The 18,222-nt window shown below is 53.0% G+C and overlaps 7 protein-coding genes across 7 annotated transcripts; 1 reads left to right on the forward strand and 6 right to left on the reverse strand.

Moving 5' to 3' along the window:
- Nucleotides 1-752: 752 nt before the first annotated feature.
- PV07_07672 (uncharacterized protein) lies at nucleotides 753-2,249 on the reverse strand (the record flags this gene model as incomplete). The annotated part of the gene is made up of 2 exons (XM_016394777.1): nucleotides 753-1,720; nucleotides 1,775-2,249. The coding sequence occupies 2 exons, from the start codon at nucleotides 2,247-2,249 to the stop codon at nucleotides 753-755; spliced, it is 1,443 nt and encodes a 480-aa protein (XP_016248196.1).
- Nucleotides 2,250-2,714: 465 nt separating this feature from the next.
- Nucleotides 2,715-4,171, reverse strand: PV07_07673 (eukaryotic translation initiation factor 3 subunit K). Its single transcript, XM_016394778.1, has 2 exons — nucleotides 3,921-4,171; nucleotides 2,715-3,690 (listed from the first exon to the last, which is right to left on the reverse strand). The coding sequence occupies exons 1-2, from the start codon at nucleotides 4,088-4,090 to the stop codon at nucleotides 3,132-3,134; spliced, it is 729 nt and encodes a 242-aa protein (XP_016248197.1). The 5' UTR covers nucleotides 4,091-4,171; the 3' UTR covers nucleotides 2,715-3,131.
- Nucleotides 4,172-4,448: 277 nt separating this feature from the next.
- On the reverse strand, nucleotides 4,449-6,601 carry PV07_07674 (uncharacterized protein). Its single transcript, XM_016394779.1, has 2 exons — nucleotides 5,117-6,601; nucleotides 4,449-5,059 (listed from the first exon to the last, which is right to left on the reverse strand). Exons 1-2 carry the CDS (start codon nucleotides 6,275-6,277, stop codon nucleotides 4,829-4,831), a joined length of 1,392 nt encoding a protein of 463 aa, XP_016248198.1. The 5' UTR covers nucleotides 6,278-6,601; the 3' UTR covers nucleotides 4,449-4,828.
- A 960-nt stretch (nucleotides 6,602-7,561) lies between these two features.
- PV07_07675 (uncharacterized protein) lies at nucleotides 7,562-10,484 on the reverse strand. The gene is made up of 2 exons (XM_016394780.1): nucleotides 8,173-10,484; nucleotides 7,562-8,104 (listed from the first exon to the last, which is right to left on the reverse strand). The coding sequence occupies exons 1-2, from the start codon at nucleotides 9,637-9,639 to the stop codon at nucleotides 7,745-7,747; spliced, it is 1,827 nt and encodes a 608-aa protein (XP_016248199.1). The 5' UTR covers nucleotides 9,640-10,484; the 3' UTR covers nucleotides 7,562-7,744.
- Nucleotides 10,485-11,640: 1,156 nt separating this feature from the next.
- On the forward strand, nucleotides 11,641-12,540 carry PV07_07676 (uncharacterized protein; the record flags this gene model as incomplete). Its single annotated transcript, XM_016394781.1, has 2 exons — nucleotides 11,641-12,209; nucleotides 12,261-12,540. The coding sequence occupies 2 exons, from the start codon at nucleotides 11,641-11,643 to the stop codon at nucleotides 12,538-12,540; spliced, it is 849 nt and encodes a 282-aa protein (XP_016248200.1).
- Nucleotides 12,541-14,168: 1,628 nt separating this feature from the next.
- Nucleotides 14,169-15,347, reverse strand: PV07_07677 (uncharacterized protein; the record flags this gene model as incomplete). Its single annotated transcript, XM_016394782.1, has 2 exons — nucleotides 14,169-15,117; nucleotides 15,163-15,347. 2 exons carry the CDS (start codon nucleotides 15,345-15,347, stop codon nucleotides 14,169-14,171), a joined length of 1,134 nt encoding a protein of 377 aa, XP_016248201.1.
- A 469-nt stretch (nucleotides 15,348-15,816) lies between these two features.
- PV07_07678 (uncharacterized protein) lies at nucleotides 15,817-17,919 on the reverse strand. Its single transcript, XM_016394783.1, has 2 exons — nucleotides 17,335-17,919; nucleotides 15,817-17,279 (listed from the first exon to the last, which is right to left on the reverse strand). Exons 1-2 carry the CDS (start codon nucleotides 17,693-17,695, stop codon nucleotides 16,138-16,140), a joined length of 1,503 nt encoding a protein of 500 aa, XP_016248202.1. The 5' UTR covers nucleotides 17,696-17,919; the 3' UTR covers nucleotides 15,817-16,137.
- Between the last annotated feature and the right edge of the window lie 303 nt (nucleotides 17,920-18,222).

An 18,222-nucleotide genomic window follows, 5' to 3' on the forward strand; every position in this document is an offset into this window, starting at 1 on the left:
CGTGGAGTCAGGGGTTGAAGCATTATCCACCTTACGACACCAAATTGTCAGCAACAGAGTTCCTTGGAAGAAGAGCGGCCTCCAAATGGCATTGGAAATCGTTGGTGCTGGTGGCTCGACCACTATTGCCGTAAGGAGGAATAGTAATAGACGAAGGGGACCAGACGAGGCTGCTGTAGCTGAATCGAGTAGTAGTTAGCGCCCCTTCTGGAAGACACCAACAAAGTAAATGCGAGAATTTCCCTGGCGGATGAGTCAACTTACACCATTAGAAACGACCCCTCTCCAATCCGATAGGCTATTTGGACTGCGGATTCCCTTCGGACCATGCGGATTGGGAGTCTCTGCGACCCTCGCTGCTTGAACAGGCACATGTCATAGCTCGACTCAAAGGCAAGGCGCGGGTCGGTTAGTGATCTTACATAACCGCAGTGGCCCAGTCGGACGAATGGCTTGCCGGTCTCGTACGCATCCGCCTGCGCCCGTTTAAACCCATCTGGGCGATCGTATGTCCTTTGTCAGCGAGGCTCGTTGACGACGTCAGAGTGCATAGGTGTACTGTTTTCCTAATCGGCGTCCCATTGTGCGTTTTGAGTTGGTGTGTGACTTCCCTTCGGAATTGTCTGTTCAGGTTGGTTACCTCAAGTCGGATGTCCAATCAACAGCAAAATAATCTCCAGCTCGGGCCTGACGACGCAATGGACCCTGCATCAGTATGAATTCATCTCGGTTCCGAATCCAGCAAAGGTCGTTCACCTCGCAACCGACTCCCAGAGGGTGTAGTATCTTGGCTTGTCCTCCGTGAATAGATATGGTGGGATGAACCCGTTAGGTAAAGCCACCATTTCAATCTCCAGCCTCACGCCGGCCTTTTTGAAGACGGGTTGCAGTTCTTTGCACTTTTCGACCATCAACCGCTGTGCGAGTAACACCTGGCTGATTTGTTCCACCGTTTCTCCATCCTCGGATAGGGTCAATCTAGCCTCGTCGTCTTCTCTGTAATATTCGTATGAATATACCAAGTTACTGAGAAGCCGTACGCCGTGCTTCGCTTTGTCGGTCGCGATACATGTTTCAAAAGGAAACCAAACCCGTCGCCTAGCGTGAAATGGTGGTCGATCGCCCAAGGGGATACCAAACACTTTGAGAGTCTCGAGATTCGGAGGGAGTCTGCGCCATGTGGCGTGATCGCACACAGCTCGGACCCTGATCAAGTTGACTGTCCGCACGTCAAGGTCAAGTTGCTTGATAGCACGAAAGGCTGACAGATTAAGATGCTGGCCGGGATGGTTGAATGGCTGATGAGACGGTCTCGAGTATCCCAGACTCAAAGACAGGTGCTCAAGCGAATGGGTACAGTGTTTGGCGATGGCATCCACAAAGGTCCCGGGGGACACATTACCGTGCATGCGACTGCTTCTAGTAAACATGCCGTCATAGCGGATGCCTTCACTAATTTTGAGTGACTTCAACGCGCGAGGGAAACTCAATAAGATTTCCAGGGAAGGTGAGAAGATATCACATTCTTCGAGATGCAGGTGCTCGAGGTTTGTCGACCCGACGAGTGCCTCATCGTCCTGGAATTGTCGCAGCAATCGGTCGGGAAAGTCGGTGCTGGCGCATGACATTGTCAACGACCGCAGATTCGGGTGCAAGAAAAGCATCGCGTATTTGGTCATAGAATATATCTCCTTTTGGCCATCGACAAAGTGTAACGTGCCTAACGTACCGTTCAGCTGAGTCGGAAGAAAGTGGCGGGTTCAAGACAACTTACAATTGCGCAACTTCGGCAGCGCCCGCTCGACATTGTTGGGTATCACCGCTGAAGCCGCCTCGAAGATGCGTTCGTATCGATCCTGGAGATTGACCCAGCCTACTCTCTCCTCGGGAAATTTCGCGTTACAGTCGGGCGTCTCCAGGCACAGATCTTGTAGGTTTCGCATCATGAAAATGTATGGTGGCAGCGTGCTCAAGCCTTGGTCCTCCCCGAACTTGGTGGAGACAAGCAGCGAGCGGATCCATGCGGTGCGGCGGGGATTTGCATGTAGACTGGCAGATAGGGCAGCGGCTTGACGACCACTGACCACCTCGATTGTGTGATACAGAAAGGGCTCGGCCAGGTCCTGAAAGTGCTTGGAGACCAGAGTGGCGTTGTACAGAGTCTGGAGGTCGAGGAAGCCGAAGATGGTGATCAAGACCTCATCGGGGAGGTGTAGTAGTAGTAGGGCGGTGGGTGTTTGTGCGATCATCGTGGCCGTAAGACGTGCGAATAGCCGGAGTTGCAGGAGCGTCAAACTGCTGTCATTTGGGGCCCCGCGATGTCAAGATGCTGTAGTGATGCCCGCTTGAGAGGAGAGGTTGGTCTTGAGAGAAAAATATAGAGAGTCAGATGCCGGAACTGGTTGACGATGATCACCTGTTGTTTGAAGAAGGGGGCCAGCAAGGTGAAGCAGACAAGACAGCGAAAGTGAAGGGGTGACGATGTCATCGCTGCTTCAGGCTAGGCACAGGCTAGAGTGGCCACCGGCCAGAACTGGCTGGCGCTCCGCGACTGGCCGCCACGTCCACTACGCCGCCCAACTGGCCCCGGGATTTAGTTGAAATGGTTAAACGGCCGCCTACTAGCGAGCTCCCTAGCCCCTCGCCTGGGGCCAAGGATTCCAGCTCAGGCCTGACTTTAGCACGCGAGCGATGCACACGAGGTTCTAAAAGTTCTCGAATTAGATACCCAGGGATTTTCGTATTGCAGCAATATTGCAGCCGCCCGCAGCCATGTTTCGGGAGGCAGCTCTACCTGATTCATAGCCTCGCAGCTGCCCCTAACGTACTCCGTATTTTGCAACCATTAATCATGATTCTCTTTTTGACCTTCAACCTGATGGAAAGTCATCCATGGATAAGATCTCGGTGGAGACCCTCTCCCCGAGCTCAGGAGATATTCGTCAATGCCTAGACGAGCATACTGTCGTTCAACAAGGGAAATGGCCCGGGGCAGGAGGCTTACAGAGCCCCGTCGCCTGTAGGCAGACTCTGTCGAAGCCACGATGTCTCACAGCTCTTTGAAGGACCAAAAGCCCAGAGTGCTGTGGTTATCTTGGTTGGGCGTTCGTCACAATCCTGACTTTCCATCCTCAAGCGGGCGCCTCATAGCCTCTCCTGAATACTCGGCCAAACATATCCACTCCAACTCTTTCACCCTTGGTTTCACTCTTGGCTTCGTTTTCTGCGTTCGCCGGAATGTCCACCTGTTGTCCTGTGACTCTCCACCCACAGGCAGTCTGAGCGAACTTTGTCAACGCGTCCCCCCTCAAATCCAGCCACCCGCTCAATACTCCCAGGTCGATTTGTCGAAAGGTCTTGCCCACCTCCCCCGCAATCCGTATTCTCACCAAGTCTTCGAACCCGACAACATCGGCATAGAGGTCCGAGTAAAGGTCGTCTGATTCTAATGTAGACCAGAACGCTTCGTACTGGGCGGATTCGAGCAGGGTGTTGAGCCGGGTGAGCTTTTGTATGGATTCGGTGAGGTCGGTGGTGGGGATCGAGGTGTTACCCGGGCTGTAGGGAATCGTCGAGGGAGGGAGAAGAGCAAGACAGAGGGAGAATGAAGGCGAAGGAAAGACAGTTAGGGCTTTGACAAGGATGTTTGTCGCTGTCTCAGGGTGCAGGAGTTGAGGGTTGAATTGGTACCTGTTAATCCGCAGGTTAGCCTGTCAATCGCAACAGCAACAAAATTGGATACGACGAGAGGGTTTGAGGTTGAGGAGACGACATCAGATAGAGCTAATTAATTCAACTCTCCATAGTTCCCGAGGGACAAGTCAGGTAATAGGAAACGTGGTATGAAAATTCTCTTCATCACGCGAAAACAGATGGGCTCTGGAGAAGGTGCGATTTTGCTGTCTGATGGGGAGTCTTACAGCTTGAGCAGCGCCAAACATGCGTATGCGTCAAAAAACTTCTCCTCGCATTGTTGATTGACATATTCTTGAAATGTGGTCGTCGTCTCAGGGTTATAGCGGTTCAGGCCGTTGAGAATCTCGTCAATGTGCGCCGGCCTCTCCTTGCATTTGTCGAAGGCGTAGCCCATCTTGTTCGGTTTCACGCAGAACAAGCGTGTGCGTGTCAGTCCAGATAACTCTGCCAAATAGTAATTCTCTGGGTGACGGAGCGACCTGCGTATTTTAGAAATATCTGGTTGTCGAAGAATTCGCAGCCTACACTCGGCAAACCTGCCTAGCCGCCTCCTTGGCAGACTTCAGATTTGAGGCCCTTGCATTAAGCTTGTGCGCTATATCATCTACATATATATGTATATATCTCTTTGGGCATTTCCATGTCGGCGTCGTCGTCGTTGTCGCCAAACAACCACCGTGAGGCTGAACTCGATATTGATCTGACTGTATAGAATCATAGGCCTCAAATCTGGGAGTATATAACAAGGTTCACACGGCTGCTAGATTTGAAGGACATACACAAGAAATTATCCCATGACATTGAGCGGGCTGGTGGACTTGAAGTGGCGCTTTAGGCGGAGGGGCAAGAGGAATTTCCTCAAGTAGCGTGAACTACGCAGTCTGAAACTGCAGAGGCACGCAGAGCAAGCACTGAAATCCATGGACATTGAAATCGACTTTGCTATGGTATCGGACGCATCTTTTATGTGCCTGCCCTTCCCAGTAATATACAAACACACCGGATGCAGCCCAAGACGTGAACTTTGTGTCCAAACTCTAGAAAATAGAGAGGCGTAGATCGTGAACAGCACGGATACCCCACGAGACCGTCGTCTCAATTCTGGCTCCGTACCCAAGAAAATCCCCTTCGCTCACGTTACTAACCAAACAGCTGCTCCAATGACAAGAGCGGCCATGACGAGGGTCAGGATACCTGCCCCAGCCTTGTCACCTGTAGTGATCTTGTCTCGCAATTCAGCAGGATTGGTTGGTGCCGTGGACCCAGCGTTCGGGTCACTCTTCGAGGTTGCGCCCGTCCTCGTGGACTTCGGAGTCAAATCTTGCCGGTTCAACGTAGAACCGATCACTGACAATGCAGCCATCTGAAAAGAAGCATTAGCAACCGAATCGAACCCAGGTCAAAATCAAGCAATTCATACCTGCTGTCCAACACCGCTCGAGCCATCCCAAGTGCTTGTATACCACTGCATGCCGCATTCGCGACCGTTGGCACCACCGTCGCATTGTCCTGCGGCGGCCTGAGCGCTAGCCTGGAGTTTTGGAAGAATCTGAGGCGCCGTAGACGGCACGAGCAGACTGGTCACGGCCATCCATCTTGCCAAATATGACTTGAAGCTCTTTTGATCCTGGTCGCATACCAGAGTCGACTCGCACTGAATTTCCGACATGATGTTGCCACCGTACTGCGACGGGAAGAACAATGCGAAAGTGCTGTTCAAGATCGTGTTGACCCGATCCAGCCAGATCTGGCTGCCATTCGTGAAGTTGTACATGTACGCGGAACCCACGAGTAGGGTGCCGTAGTTGTAGGTCCACACATATCTCGTCTGGTCTGTGCAATTGTTGTCGGAGTCGGTGTTGTCCCAGATATAGAGAATGCCGCTAGATGGGTCTTGTTGCATCAATGCGCTGCTTGCCATCCAGTCATAGACTGTGTTGGCCCAGTCGGCATAACTTGAGTTACCCGTCACGTACGCAAGACGTGCAGAAAGCTGAAAGTTCCCACCGTTAGAGATGGCGTTCTTCAGATTGTACCCGGCGTTGAATTGAAACACCTGCCAGTGGAATCCACCGCCGCAAGAGGAAGGATCCCACAAAACCTTCTGAAAGTTGTAGACAGCCTGGGCTAGCGACAACCACGAAGGAGCGTCTTCTTCATCAGACTCGGGGAAGTTTGCCTCAACGGCGTCCATGGCAGAAAAGCCCCAGAAAGCCTGGTCATCGACACCCATACTCTTCGATTGGTTAGGTGGGTTGAAGTTGTTGTCGGGTCCACGCTGGAATTGCAGTGCCTGTGATACCACGGGGTTGTATGTCGAGTCATTCGTGTACTGCCAGTAGTTGATGAGCGAGCCAAACATTGCGCCGGCCTCCCACCAACAATAAATCGATGGATTATTGGGATCACAACTCAAGCCGCCCGGTAACAACCCAGGAACTTGGCCGCTTTGGTTCCCCGTGTATGAGGACATCATGTCGAACGCCACGCTCGAGGCGGCCGACGACACACTGTTAGCATCATTGATGTCGAGTGAAATGGCCAGTGCGCCAGGCACGAGGGCCAGAGGCAGGAGCCTCATGGCGTGAGTTGAGAGAAGATAACGAGAGCAAAGACGGACAATGGAAGTTGAAGTTGATGACGTTCAAGCGCTGCCCAAAGTCCAAAAGTCCGTCGCGCGTAAAAGTGGTTACGGCGAAGTTGGGCGAAGGCGAGCGATTGAAATGGGCGCGAGCGATGGACGGGAATCGAGTCGACGCTGTGCCTGCACAAGCTTTCTCTCGTCAATTTTGGGGGCGTGGCAGGATGAAAAGAATGGCGATTGTCTTGTTGCGGCGTTCGAGATTGCTGGATAAGACAAAAGTGAGAGGTGAAGGGCGACAAAGAAAGAAGCCCAGTCGATCCCTGACCCCCCTAAAAAGCTACGCAAATGTTTTGGATCATGCGTCAAACGATTCCCAGTTTGAGCCGCGGACCGTGTCTCAAAACTTGACCTCCACCCCGTCACCACCGTTGGTGCGTTGGTGGCCGTCGTCCATCCTTCAGCGCTGCATGGGCTCCACCAATGCCGAAGCGTGCCCTGGCGAGATTGCGTTTCGAGCACTGCCTCAACAGCGAGGAAACAACAGCTGCTACGGCTACGTACTCCCTTATGTCATTGTGCCTGCCAATAGCAACGATACACTGACTGACACGCTGCTGCACCCCAGTCCCTCCTCGCCCTTCCTCGCCCTCCATCCTCCACTACTCGCTCCTCCTAGTCCGCTTCGACGCGGAGAGACGCGCAGTCCGCCCACGGTCTTCGCAAGGCAGAAATTCAAGAGCTGGTGAGAGGACACGTTTTGAGGGGGAGGGGATTTTCCAGTTCGCCTCACTACCCAGCCCAAAGCGACAACTCCGGCGCCCAAGAGAAAAAGCTTAGCAGCTCTTGTAGAACGTGGGCCTAGGCTTGCGACCTACTAGCCTGGAGGCTTGATTGCCAATTCCACAACTCTGGGCGAGCTTGACTTGGCCTCTCCGCAAAAGCGCCAGTCTTCCCTTCTGAGCGGCACCTCTCACTCTGATCGCATGCGCGTTGCGCTGCCAATAATTATGTTGGAGGCACTGTCTCCCGGCGGGCTGGCTGTTTCTTCGGTGACGCGTTCTGGAGATTCAAGGTTGGCACAGACTTCTCCTCCTTCACTCAATCTGCGGATATCCGCCCCCGCAGCTAGCTGACGAGGAACACCCTCAGTTGTGATGATTCCCTAGTCTCGTATTGCAGCAACTACGATTCTTTGCCTCCTGTCACCGTTGTGAGACCAGTCAGATCTGCCGGTGACCGAGCTCCGGTCGGCTGGCAGACAGGACGAGGGAGGAGTCAAAATTGTTCGCGGGACATGGCACATCATTTGAGATCGGAGCTACAGTATATTTGACATCCATCAATCACCAGGCAGGTTATTGCGAACCCCAATACTCAAGTACCACTGCTGCAATCGCTAGGTCTCACCACCTCGACTCTGACAAAAAGGGACCTACATAAGCCAGTTTCCCCTCCTCAGTCTCCTTAAGCGGCCGACAAATCCAGCGGACTCGTACATGTGAAGGAATTGACCTGAGGATTCTTGAATGCCTCGATCATGCCCTGAATGGCTGCGTACGCTCCCAATCCAGCCGTCGCCAACGCACCGCCAGCATGAATGACGTGCCACACATTGATGTACCATCGATCCGCGAAGAATCCCTTGACCAACCTCATTATACCGCGGTCGCTTCGAGTGGTCTGACCCGTCTGTTCGTTGAATCCTTCGCCGGGCTTCATCGAGTTCTTTTGCATGGTGTAGGCAAGGTGGATGATGGGTGGGAAGGAATAGCTGAACTGCACAATACAGAATGCTGCAATGACGGAGACAAAGCCGAAGTAATCCTAGCCTCAAGTGTTAGTGAGAGAAAGAGATAGTTTTGTCTGGTATCGGGCCAGGGGAGGACACTCACCGGGATCGCAGCTGCGACGACAAAGGCCACGGACCAGTAAACGGGAACAATCGCGCTAAAGAGGTATTTCCCTGGCTTGGACGTCAAGGGCGGCGCATTGAACAACTCCTGGAGCACTTGATTATATAGCACCTTGATTCCAATGTTGCCGTACAACCCCGCCGCGATCAACCCCGACAGCACGACCAGCATATCGCAGGCGGCCTGAAATCCATAGGGAGAGAGACCCATGTAGGCGATGGTAAAACTGTACTGGCCCTGATAATGGTACACGTAGCAGCCATAGATGAGGTAGACGGCATAGATGAAGAACTGAGCGGTCCACATGGCCTTGATGAAGTCCCAAGGGCGCCGCATCTCAGCCATGATTTCGACAAAGAGCTGCGCCCCGCCGTACGCGAAGACGCCACTCATGAGGCCGTTGATGGCGCCGACGAAGTTGCCCGAGTCCGGGAGGCCGCCGTAGTGGATGATGGGTGGGTAGACGCCGTTCTCGTCGGGCGTGATGGTCGTGGCATTGACTGCGGAGCCAGCGGAGCCGAGGACACTGATGGCATAGTTTGGCGGCGAGTGAGCCATGACGCCCATGGAGATGAAGATGACGAGCAAGTTGAGGCCCACGGCGACCATGGAGAAGACGCCAAAGTTTCGCAGGGTGCGGACCTGGCCCATGAAGAAGCCCGCAATGACGAACAAGACCACGCAGACGACGTAGCACAGCCGGAACTTGGACGTCTGCGAAATGCCCTGGCCGTTCTGGATGATGACTTGCCCGGTGATGAGGAGGAGCTGGATCGACTGCAGGATGTTCACCACATAGCGTGCAGTCGTCCCCATGGTGCGGTAAGCCAGATCACCGTAGTTGCGAAGAGGGTACTCATACGAGTCGAGGCCGAGATAGACTTGCCACAGAAGATAGCCAGAGTACCCGGCCATGAAGGCGAAGACCGTGTAGAGAGCAACACCGGGACCCCAGCCCAGGGTGCCCAGAGCAAATCCGACACCGTAGGGACCCAAGATATCTGTGGTGATGAGGTAGAAGCCGGCCCCCCAACTGGCGGTCCTCAACGCCCGGGAGGCATTTCGCCATTCTTCCTCGGTGACCACGCTGTGCCTGGACAAAATGCTTTTGCGGCGAGGCTTGCCAGTGTCCTGGCTGTCGTGGCCGTTCGTCCCAGGTACCACGGCCTTTTCAGCAGTATCCTTTTCCGCGGCCTCGACACCGTTGTCCACCGGCACTCCTTCCGCCGTCACTGAGGATTTCCTCCTGAAAACTTGCTGGATGATTCCCCCGTCGGCGATGTTTTGCTGGGTCTTCTCCTCCTCCCTGGTGCGATTGGCATAGTGCAGGTATTCCTCAAAGGTTACACCAGGATCATAAAGCTTCCGCTGTGACGGACTGATAAAAGTTTCGGGCCGGTTGGGATTGACAGGAAGCCCACCATCCTTGACGTCTGCTAAAGACATGTCGACGGGAGGGATGAGTTCGGCACAATAGCTGTATCACACGAACTGAGGTGAAATCTGAAAATCTAGTAGGTTCTCTTCACGGCGCAGCACTGGAGAGAGGGAGAATACGGGATCGGATGGAGGATCGTCCTCAGTACTTACAGCAAAGGGCTGCCACGCGAAGGCGCACATCTCGGCGTCAAGTCGCACGAGCAGGGACTTTCCTGTGGCAATCAATACTACCCCGTGTCGCGTGGTACAATCAATGCATCCAGCTGGATCTGTGGATAAAGGATGGGCCATGACGCCAGTGGATGGAGTTGATGGCGAACCGAATTGACTGGGATCATCGATAGCAGTTGCATCCAATCTGAAGGTGCTGTCGGTCGACTCCAGCACAAGCATCGTCAAGCTTTGCCCAAGCCAGCGGCCTCCGCAGCCTCGGACTAGAGACTATTTGAGCCTTTTGGGTGGAGTGATCGGAGTGTGGTAGTGTCGCCTTCAGACATCCGACACATCCTATCTCCATGGTCGTGATGGGTGGTGTATGGGCTCCTGAGCTCCACGATTGCTCATCAGGCGTGCCTCTTTACATCTCAGAAATGCTCCTCGTGCCCTGAATGTGTCAACCAATGTAACCTTGGGCAGCTGTGGATGGACATTCCAGAAAAGCCTTGGAATGCTGACGGAACGGGAACTCCCGATGTTTGTGAATTGTGAACAACGCCACCAGATGCTCATCTACTTGTAGGAGCGATGACACAAAAGCTCCATCTCACCATGCTTCGCAGGTCGGCGGCATCGACTCGCATGGTCGTGCATGGTCGTACATGGCGTGGTTTGGGCGTCAATATGAAGATAAGACAGTGAGAGGCAGTGGAATGATTGCAGTTAATCGTATTCGGGTGTTACTTGGGTAGACTCAACGCCAAAAATCAGTCGCCCATGTTCTACACGTGACTAAGCTGCTCACCCTCGGCTCACCTTCTGCTCCCGAAGCCCTCACATTGGGAACATACTGCGCCAGTCAGCGGGCAAAACACAGTTCAAGTAGATGCTCATAGCCGCACATACTCTGTTCTCCTCTGGCGGCATTGGGCTGCCATCTCCCCGATCCCATCCAAGCATCGCCTGGGTAGCTGGAATAGCTCCGAGCATCTGTGAGTCTGCCAGTAGCCTTGTCGGCCCACAATTCGTTCCATTTCTCCCATGCACTGCTTGACTTGAAGGAGTGCGACTAGACTTCGGTGTGAGCGTCCTCGAACTGGATGCTGGCGTGAACGAAGACTGTCCTGATCTTAAAAGGGCGACATTGCGATTCAACGAAGGAGTCGTGCCCCAGCTCTGCAACGAACTTGGACTGGTGAAGCCAACGACACCGTCTGAGCTGGTGTTCCAAGTCGACGGGTCCCCAAAATAGTGATCGAATTCCCCCCCAATCGATGGCCAACTGATCCCCACACTCCTCGCCTTGGGACATTGTGTGCTTGTTTCTAGCTGCACTGCACAGTGGCACGTCACAGATAGCTGAGCGAAGAGGATCGCATACATATGGACCTGCAACTTCGATATAAGAAGCCGATGCTCTTCTTGATTTACGGAAACAAAACAGCAAGCCATATGTTAGGCTTCTGGGCCCCTCACGAGACGCCGACAGGCCTGCGAGCGTCTTGGCAGATCGCCTCAGTCAGGACCTGTCCATGAGGCATCGTTCGTACCTCGTAGGTAACCACCAACGCCATCAGTATCCATGGCTTGTAGACGAAGGGGTCAAGGCAATCCGCTGTCTCGACTGGGCAGACTAGTTTGCAATTAGTGCCGGCATATGGTAGCTAGCGCGACCCGGCGAAGTGATGATGGCTGCCGGTCGCGCTGTCATTGGATGGCCTCCGTCATACCGATCCTATTCCGTCAAAGAAATCCGAGCGTGGATTTTGATTGGGCAGTGAACCAAATGTGAAGAGCGACTGAAAGACGACCGAAAGACGGGTGAAAGATCACGACAGAGAACACGTCGAAATGATTTTTGTCCTGATTGCTGCAACTACCACTATATTGTTGACTTGGTCCCCCTTGCTTCTTCCTGTTACAACGACAGCGGCCATGTATCCCCCGAGTCCTCCGCTAGGGTCTCTCCGCCTTGCCAACATCTCTGACCTTCCTCGCATTGCTGTGGTAGCGACAGCCGGCTTCTACTATTCACCAGTCTTTGGTTGGGAGCGTCCTTGTCACCGCAATTTCCCCCAAGACACCTACCGTTCGTACCAGAGCATGTTTGCCGAAGCCATTCGAGATCCAGAGTACATCGCTCTTGTTGCCGAAGACAAGTATGAGGTCGACGAGAGTGAACGCACGCAGGCCATCATCGAGCCCGGCGACGACTACACTGTTCCAGAGCCAGGGTCAAAAGTGATCGTGGGCGTGGCGACTTGGAAGCTGGAGCCTGGGTCCGCTCACAAAGGGCAGTACATGGACACAGATGACGACAAGTCACCGAACAAACCTATCTTTGATGGCGGTCAAGGTCGGGACAAGAGCCCCTACCATGCGAAGCTGCTGGACGACAAGTGCGAGGCGGCAGAAGAGAAGTAATGACATACACTGTTTGTGGGCAGGACAGATACTAACCCTGTCTCCAGGTATTTTGAGGGACATCAGCTGGTTGACATGCTTGTGGTTCACCCTGCCTCCTGGCGCCGTGGTCATGGGACAGCTCTGCTGAATTGGGGCATGGAACTGGGGAGTTTGGATCTCGTCAAGCAAGGAGTCATTGCCGCCGACATGGGAGAAAAGCTATACCTGTCAAAAGGCTACAAGAAGCTTGACAATGTCATTGTCACCGATGAAAATGATGCGGAAAAAGGTGTGAAGGTTGGGATTCTGGAATTTGTCCCCAGTAAATCAACACCGGAATTGTAGGTCACACATTGAGTCAGACTCTGGACCGGTACTCAGTCCGCAAACAGAGCTGCCCATGGGAAAGCAACAAAGCTCACCAACAAGCAAGCTCATCGGCAAAGCCTACAATATCTCAGCCAGTATCAGGTACAAGTGCCATAGCCTTCTCTTAGTATTTGGGCAATGTGTCTTGTTTTAGCTTCACCTTAAGCAAGAAACAAGCTTTCAACCAGATTTTCCCAACTCCGCAATTAAAGACCATGATCTTGCATTCTGAATCTGCTCGCTCACTTGATGATAGACTCAGCCCGTCCTAGTACAAGCATTGAAGGCCAAAGGCAAATCGGAAGTTTTGGTTGCAGCAACCCAAAAACGTGGCGCTGCAAGGCTTCGGCCAGTCAGAGTTTCACACCCTCAGTACAAGCCTCAACCGGCGACAGAATGAGGCGACCGAGAGTCAAAGCCGTGCCCTAAGCTGCGGCAATGAACTTGGCGGCACTTGAAGTCACAGGCGTTGAGATCGTGCTATCCTCGGGAAGTGGATCGACTGGTCGAAGCCTAGTTGACCGGCGACGAGTCGAGTTCTCCTAATGGCTTCCCAGCAGGTATCTTGACGGAGAACAGAACAAACTGTCGACCTGGTCAATGTGTAGGCCCAAACGGCGACAAGATCTCCTGCCCTGTTGAGAGGTTTAAGAGAGGGCAACGCCGGCCAGATACGGCGTGTTTCTCAAATACAATTTCTTGCAGCATTGCGAAAGTGTTTCTCATAAAGCCCAAAGCTGTTTACTGTAACTCAGATACCATCGAGCGTCAACCAAGGCAACCACAGCAATTCCGGTGCCCCAGACCAGCAACAGCAACAAAACAACAATAGCAGTGCAGCAGCGTCCGAAAAACCCCGAGATACGCATGGGGGTCCGGTGTCAAATCGCACAACGGCCGAGCAGCGACCACTTTCCGGGAAGGTACTGAAGACAATACCTCAGGATCTTGATGCAAAGGTGACTGAGCGCAAGTGAGGCAACGTGTGGGCCGATCAGATGGCATCTCGCTTCCGAACTTCACGAAAGCATTGGCCTTGCGACCCCTTCCAATTGACACGTCATTCCCGTTCAGGCGATTCAGACTTGAGAGTCGCTTTGAGCGTGCCGTGAACGAGTTCGAACAGATGACAACAGAGGTACGTCATGGCAATGGGAGCAAAGAATGGTCTGGCTCATCATGATGGAGTAGGTCTTAGAGTTCTTGTCTCAGAGAGTGGCTCCAACGAACAGCATTTCGAAACTAGGATGGCACCGTCGTGCTCGAGGCAGAACCATCATGAACGAAGGCTGGGCGCACTTTCTGAGCCGATTTCGACCGTGAAGGACGATCCTTTCGGGGTTGATGCCAGATTGAGGGTCGAATGGTCCTTGGGCTGAACAAAACATGGTCAGATTTCGAATTCGGGGTAGCCGTATTCATCTGTTGACCCCAGTACTGTGTGGATCTTGTCCTCAGTAGTTTGTCGTGATCCATTACTCAGTTTTTATCTGAAGCATCAAAGTTGTCGATATGATTTCAGTGTACCTTGCTAGGTATCAAGGTCAAGACTTGCACTTTTCTTCGAGAATTAGCTTCCCACATTGCTCTGAAATAAGAGTCAATCAGCGACTTCCTGAGAACTGTGCCTCATCCCGCCGGCCCAGCCGCATCAGGCAATCTTCCAGGCGCGACAGGAGCGCAGCGTTATGTAGTGAGTCAAGAGCATCAAGCTTGCTGACGGTAGTCAGGACCTGATGTATGGCATGCCTTGCTCGCTCATCCTGCCGGCTACGCAGTGCAGCATCAATTTGTATAGAAAGTGCTGTAAGGAGGCCAAGGTCCCTAGAGTGAGCGTTGGGAGCTTGTCGAGTGCGTTCCAGGATCTTCTCGGCAAGGACAAAAGCACCTTCGATATCACTGTTCTCAACAAAGATATTGAAGGCCATGGCCCGCAGATATTCCATAGAAGTTGGACTTGAGATTCCATTTTCGCGGTCGCTATCGTCCAGAAGTCTCCTGAGACCCGATCCTGGTCTTTCAGAGCCTCGCATATCTGTCTTCAGCTCCGCAGCTCGGGATGATCTGCAATAGTTTTCTCCCTCATTACAGAGCCACATCCGAGCCTCATAGGCCCCTGTAATGTAATTCCGGAGTATTGAACGGAAAAGTTCATACAGCGCAAGAGTGTCGGCCTGATCTGGGGACGCCTCGAGGAGCAAAGACAGTCTTTCGTGGTGAGGCTCCGTAGACGTTGGCCACGGTTCCAGCAACGAGGACCCATTGATATCGTCGTCCGCAAGCCAAGCTGGCACAGGTGTCACGCATTCGAGGCCGTCGGGCGTTGGGGAACGTGACATACGGTTCGGGTATGCCTGAGCTGCTTTGGCGCCGCTTCTTTTGGCATGCCGCATCAGAGCATCCATGTCAACTTCCCGACCGCTAATGAAAAACTTTGTATGCTTTCCATCGGCGAGGCGCTGGCTTTGCTTTCGAAGTATAGCCAGCGTCATTCTCTTGTTGTTATTCTTGTTGAGTTTCCACTTTGCGAGCCGTCTCTTGTACATCTGTGACCTGCCTCAGTCTGAGCATTAGCACCATCAACATAGGGATTAGTACCCCCACGTGGCTTTGAAGCCGTACATGGCTTCTATGATCAAAATCACTTCTTTCAGGCTCCTTCTTTGTGTAACATAGAGCCTTTCGATGTCTTCACGCCGACCCTCCCAGTCAGCGTCTGATGGAATGAATTGAGAGTCTGAAGAGTGGCCATCAACAACTAGAGAGTACAGCCGAGCGTCCATGGTCGAGAAGATTGCCTTCGGATAAGGATGATGTTCTGGACACGGAAGCTGGCCTACTTAAACCTGCAAGGATAAGATAGATACTACAGAACTATCCGAGGCCATTAATTCCATGCATCGTTGTTGCCAGGAATGGAGAGAAGAGAACCACGCACAAGAAATATAAGGCAGCAACGTGGGGGCAGAGATTGGACGGGTTCATCGAGGCTTATCTGAAACAGATGTCTGGCTGAAAGGCAGGTGTAGCCGATCGCAGAGAGCCAGATTAAGCCCCCTTGTAGGGTCAGGGTGCTGCTCAGGGTGACGCTCAGGATGTTGCTCAATTGAAGCTCAGGTCAAAGCGGCCTTCGCCCACCCTCCAGGATCAAACTGTGTATGCCAATTAGCTTTTTCGTTCTCGCGTAATCTAGGTACCTATGCGTCCAGTGCCTCCTAGGATATCCATCACGTCCTCTTCCGACGGCTAATAATACAACAATGCCGCAACACCACAGTCTTCATTCGCGTGTTCGGGTATCGTTTCTAGGTGAAGCATTCCTTCGTTGAGAGACCCCACCATGATACCACCTTTTCGCCTTTATGAGGCTCTAGGACGGGGATTGTTCGCAGGTGGCGTTGGAGCCCGGGGTCGAGATTCAATTTGGTAGGGCCGCACGATCCTTACCAAACGATGTCAGACCTTTGGCGCAGGGCTCGGCGAGCGGAGCGGCGTTCTCGCTTCCGGGGTCCGGGTCTGGGGCGTTTGAGCTTGGGATCGCGACGGCGTTCGTTTCCCATGCTCGGTCTGGCACTAGAGACCCAGCAGATTGCCAACCATACCCGCATGTGCAACGCCGGCTACATGTCTGATGTGATCTGCCAGCTCTTTCGGGTCCACAAACACCCTCCACACCTGGTCAGGAACATCTTTGAACGCGTCGATGAACCTTTGGTTCTTGTTCTTCGCTTCCATGTGAGGGGCTTCGATAACCTTCCGAATATAGATTGCCTTGATCCAGTCAGGATATTTGGCGTACATCGCAGCGTATGCCTCCGGGTCAGATTGCGTTGAATCACCGATACAGACGAACTTGCGGTTCGGAAGCCAGGATCGGATCTTTTCGATGCGATCAGTCTTGTAGTCTTTCACACCCTGAGTGAGAGACTGCAAGAGGCCGCCCAGATACATCCACGAAGAATCTCGCAGAATCAGTGTCCCCTGTGGGTAGTTGGAGTGGAGGAAGTCGTGGAGGAAGGGGTACAGGTTATACGGCGAAGCTGACAGATAGAACCAGGCCGGAGATTTCAAAGACTCGTTAAGAACCTTGTAGAATTCCGGCATTCCTGGTGTAGTCTTGGGGATGTCGGCGAAAGTTGACTGCAGAATACCAGTAGGACTGGAAGTCATGGTCACTTTCACTGTGTCGTCGATATCCGAAATGATACCCCAACCTTCGGGGCCAACAAATCGTGTATTGGATTTCAAGTCTGGGAAGACATCGCCTTCGCTGGTACAGACCACCGTCTTTCCATCCGCATCGTCTGCACCACCAGTGAGCAAGGTCTGACTGCTGATTCCATTGGGGTTGGAGGGCCCAAGAACGCGTTTGTGAGGGATTCCAGTCGGACCCGGGCAGGGAATCTTGATCTGCATTGTGCGGGCAGGAGCAATGGCCATAACAAATGACTTGATGCGTTCTTCGATCCTCTTTCTGGCCGCATCATCAACGCCAGCCTTGCCGTCCAACCCGACCAAGTCGGCGATGGAACTAACATATTTGGTCAAGTCCTTGCGGCCTTCACGGAAAAAACAGGCCACAAATTCCGCTTGCCAAGGCTGCACAGAGTCTTTTCCCGGCTTGATCGGTCGGTATGCTGTGTTGTCCAGGAGCCATACTATGTTGTCCTTGGGGTCCGCTTTCTTGCCGAAGGGGTTCTTCGAACCGAAGAGACCTAGTTTGCAAAGTCAGTGGCTTCTCTCTCTACAACACTGGGATTCCTGACATACTAGTGCCTTTGTCGATGAAGCTCATCTCGGTCTTGCTCCAGCGTTTGGGTAGTTTGGCCTCGATGGTTTCAAAATTGGCATCTTTGCGAGATTGGGTTTCGAGAGCGGATTCGTTGACCTTTTGATCGACGAGGTCCATGATTGACTTGTCCTTTCCCTTGGGCATGATGGAAAAGGTCCTAAGGATGACTGGTCCAAGTGACTGTGGGATGAGTCGAGCTCGTGATAAAGCAGAATGATAACGATAATGTGCCAAATACCAAATAAGCGGCTGGACGGGCCTGTGATGGGGAATGGGTGAGATGGGCAAAGGGGAAAATCGACGCAAAGAAGGAAACGAGAGAGAAGCAGGCAGCTTCATGGCACCTGATCAACCAGAGAAGGAGCAACAAGTAGTCAGATACTCAGCAAGAAGGCACGAGGCTGGTCATGTAGACGGCGAGACGGGTAGCAGGAGAGGATGGTTGTCAGCAGGAGCAAGGCCACACGGCAATCAGGTCGGCCTCAACAAAGACCGTCATAGGCTGGTCCAACGAGTTCTCGTGCCTGATGCAGAAGATCGTTCATAACTGACTTGAAGCGTCAAGAGGTCGAAGCCACAGAAATGAGGGCAGAAACAGGCTGCAGGTCCTTGGCCAAGTCTACAAACCTGAAACATCCTCATGATCGGGGTAGATCCGATGGTGACGGAGGAGCGTGATCTCTGCTCGGGAACGAGTGTTGGCGGGTAATACTGACCATAGGGACGCCTAACAAGGGGAAGGGGATAGAGCCTCGAGCCCTATTGGCCTCACCAGCCGTAGCTTGAGGCCTACAAGTAGGTAGTGAGCCTAGTGCTAAGCCCTGCCCCCCGGAGAACCAGCTGGCTAGCTAGGCCGGCTGCCTGTG

The sequence above is a fragment of the Cladophialophora immunda genome, assembly GCF_000835495.1.
Source record: "Cladophialophora immunda strain CBS 83496 unplaced genomic scaffold supercont1.4, whole genome shotgun sequence".
Lineage (NCBI taxonomy): Eukaryota > Fungi > Ascomycota > Eurotiomycetes > Chaetothyriales > Herpotrichiellaceae > Cladophialophora > Cladophialophora immunda.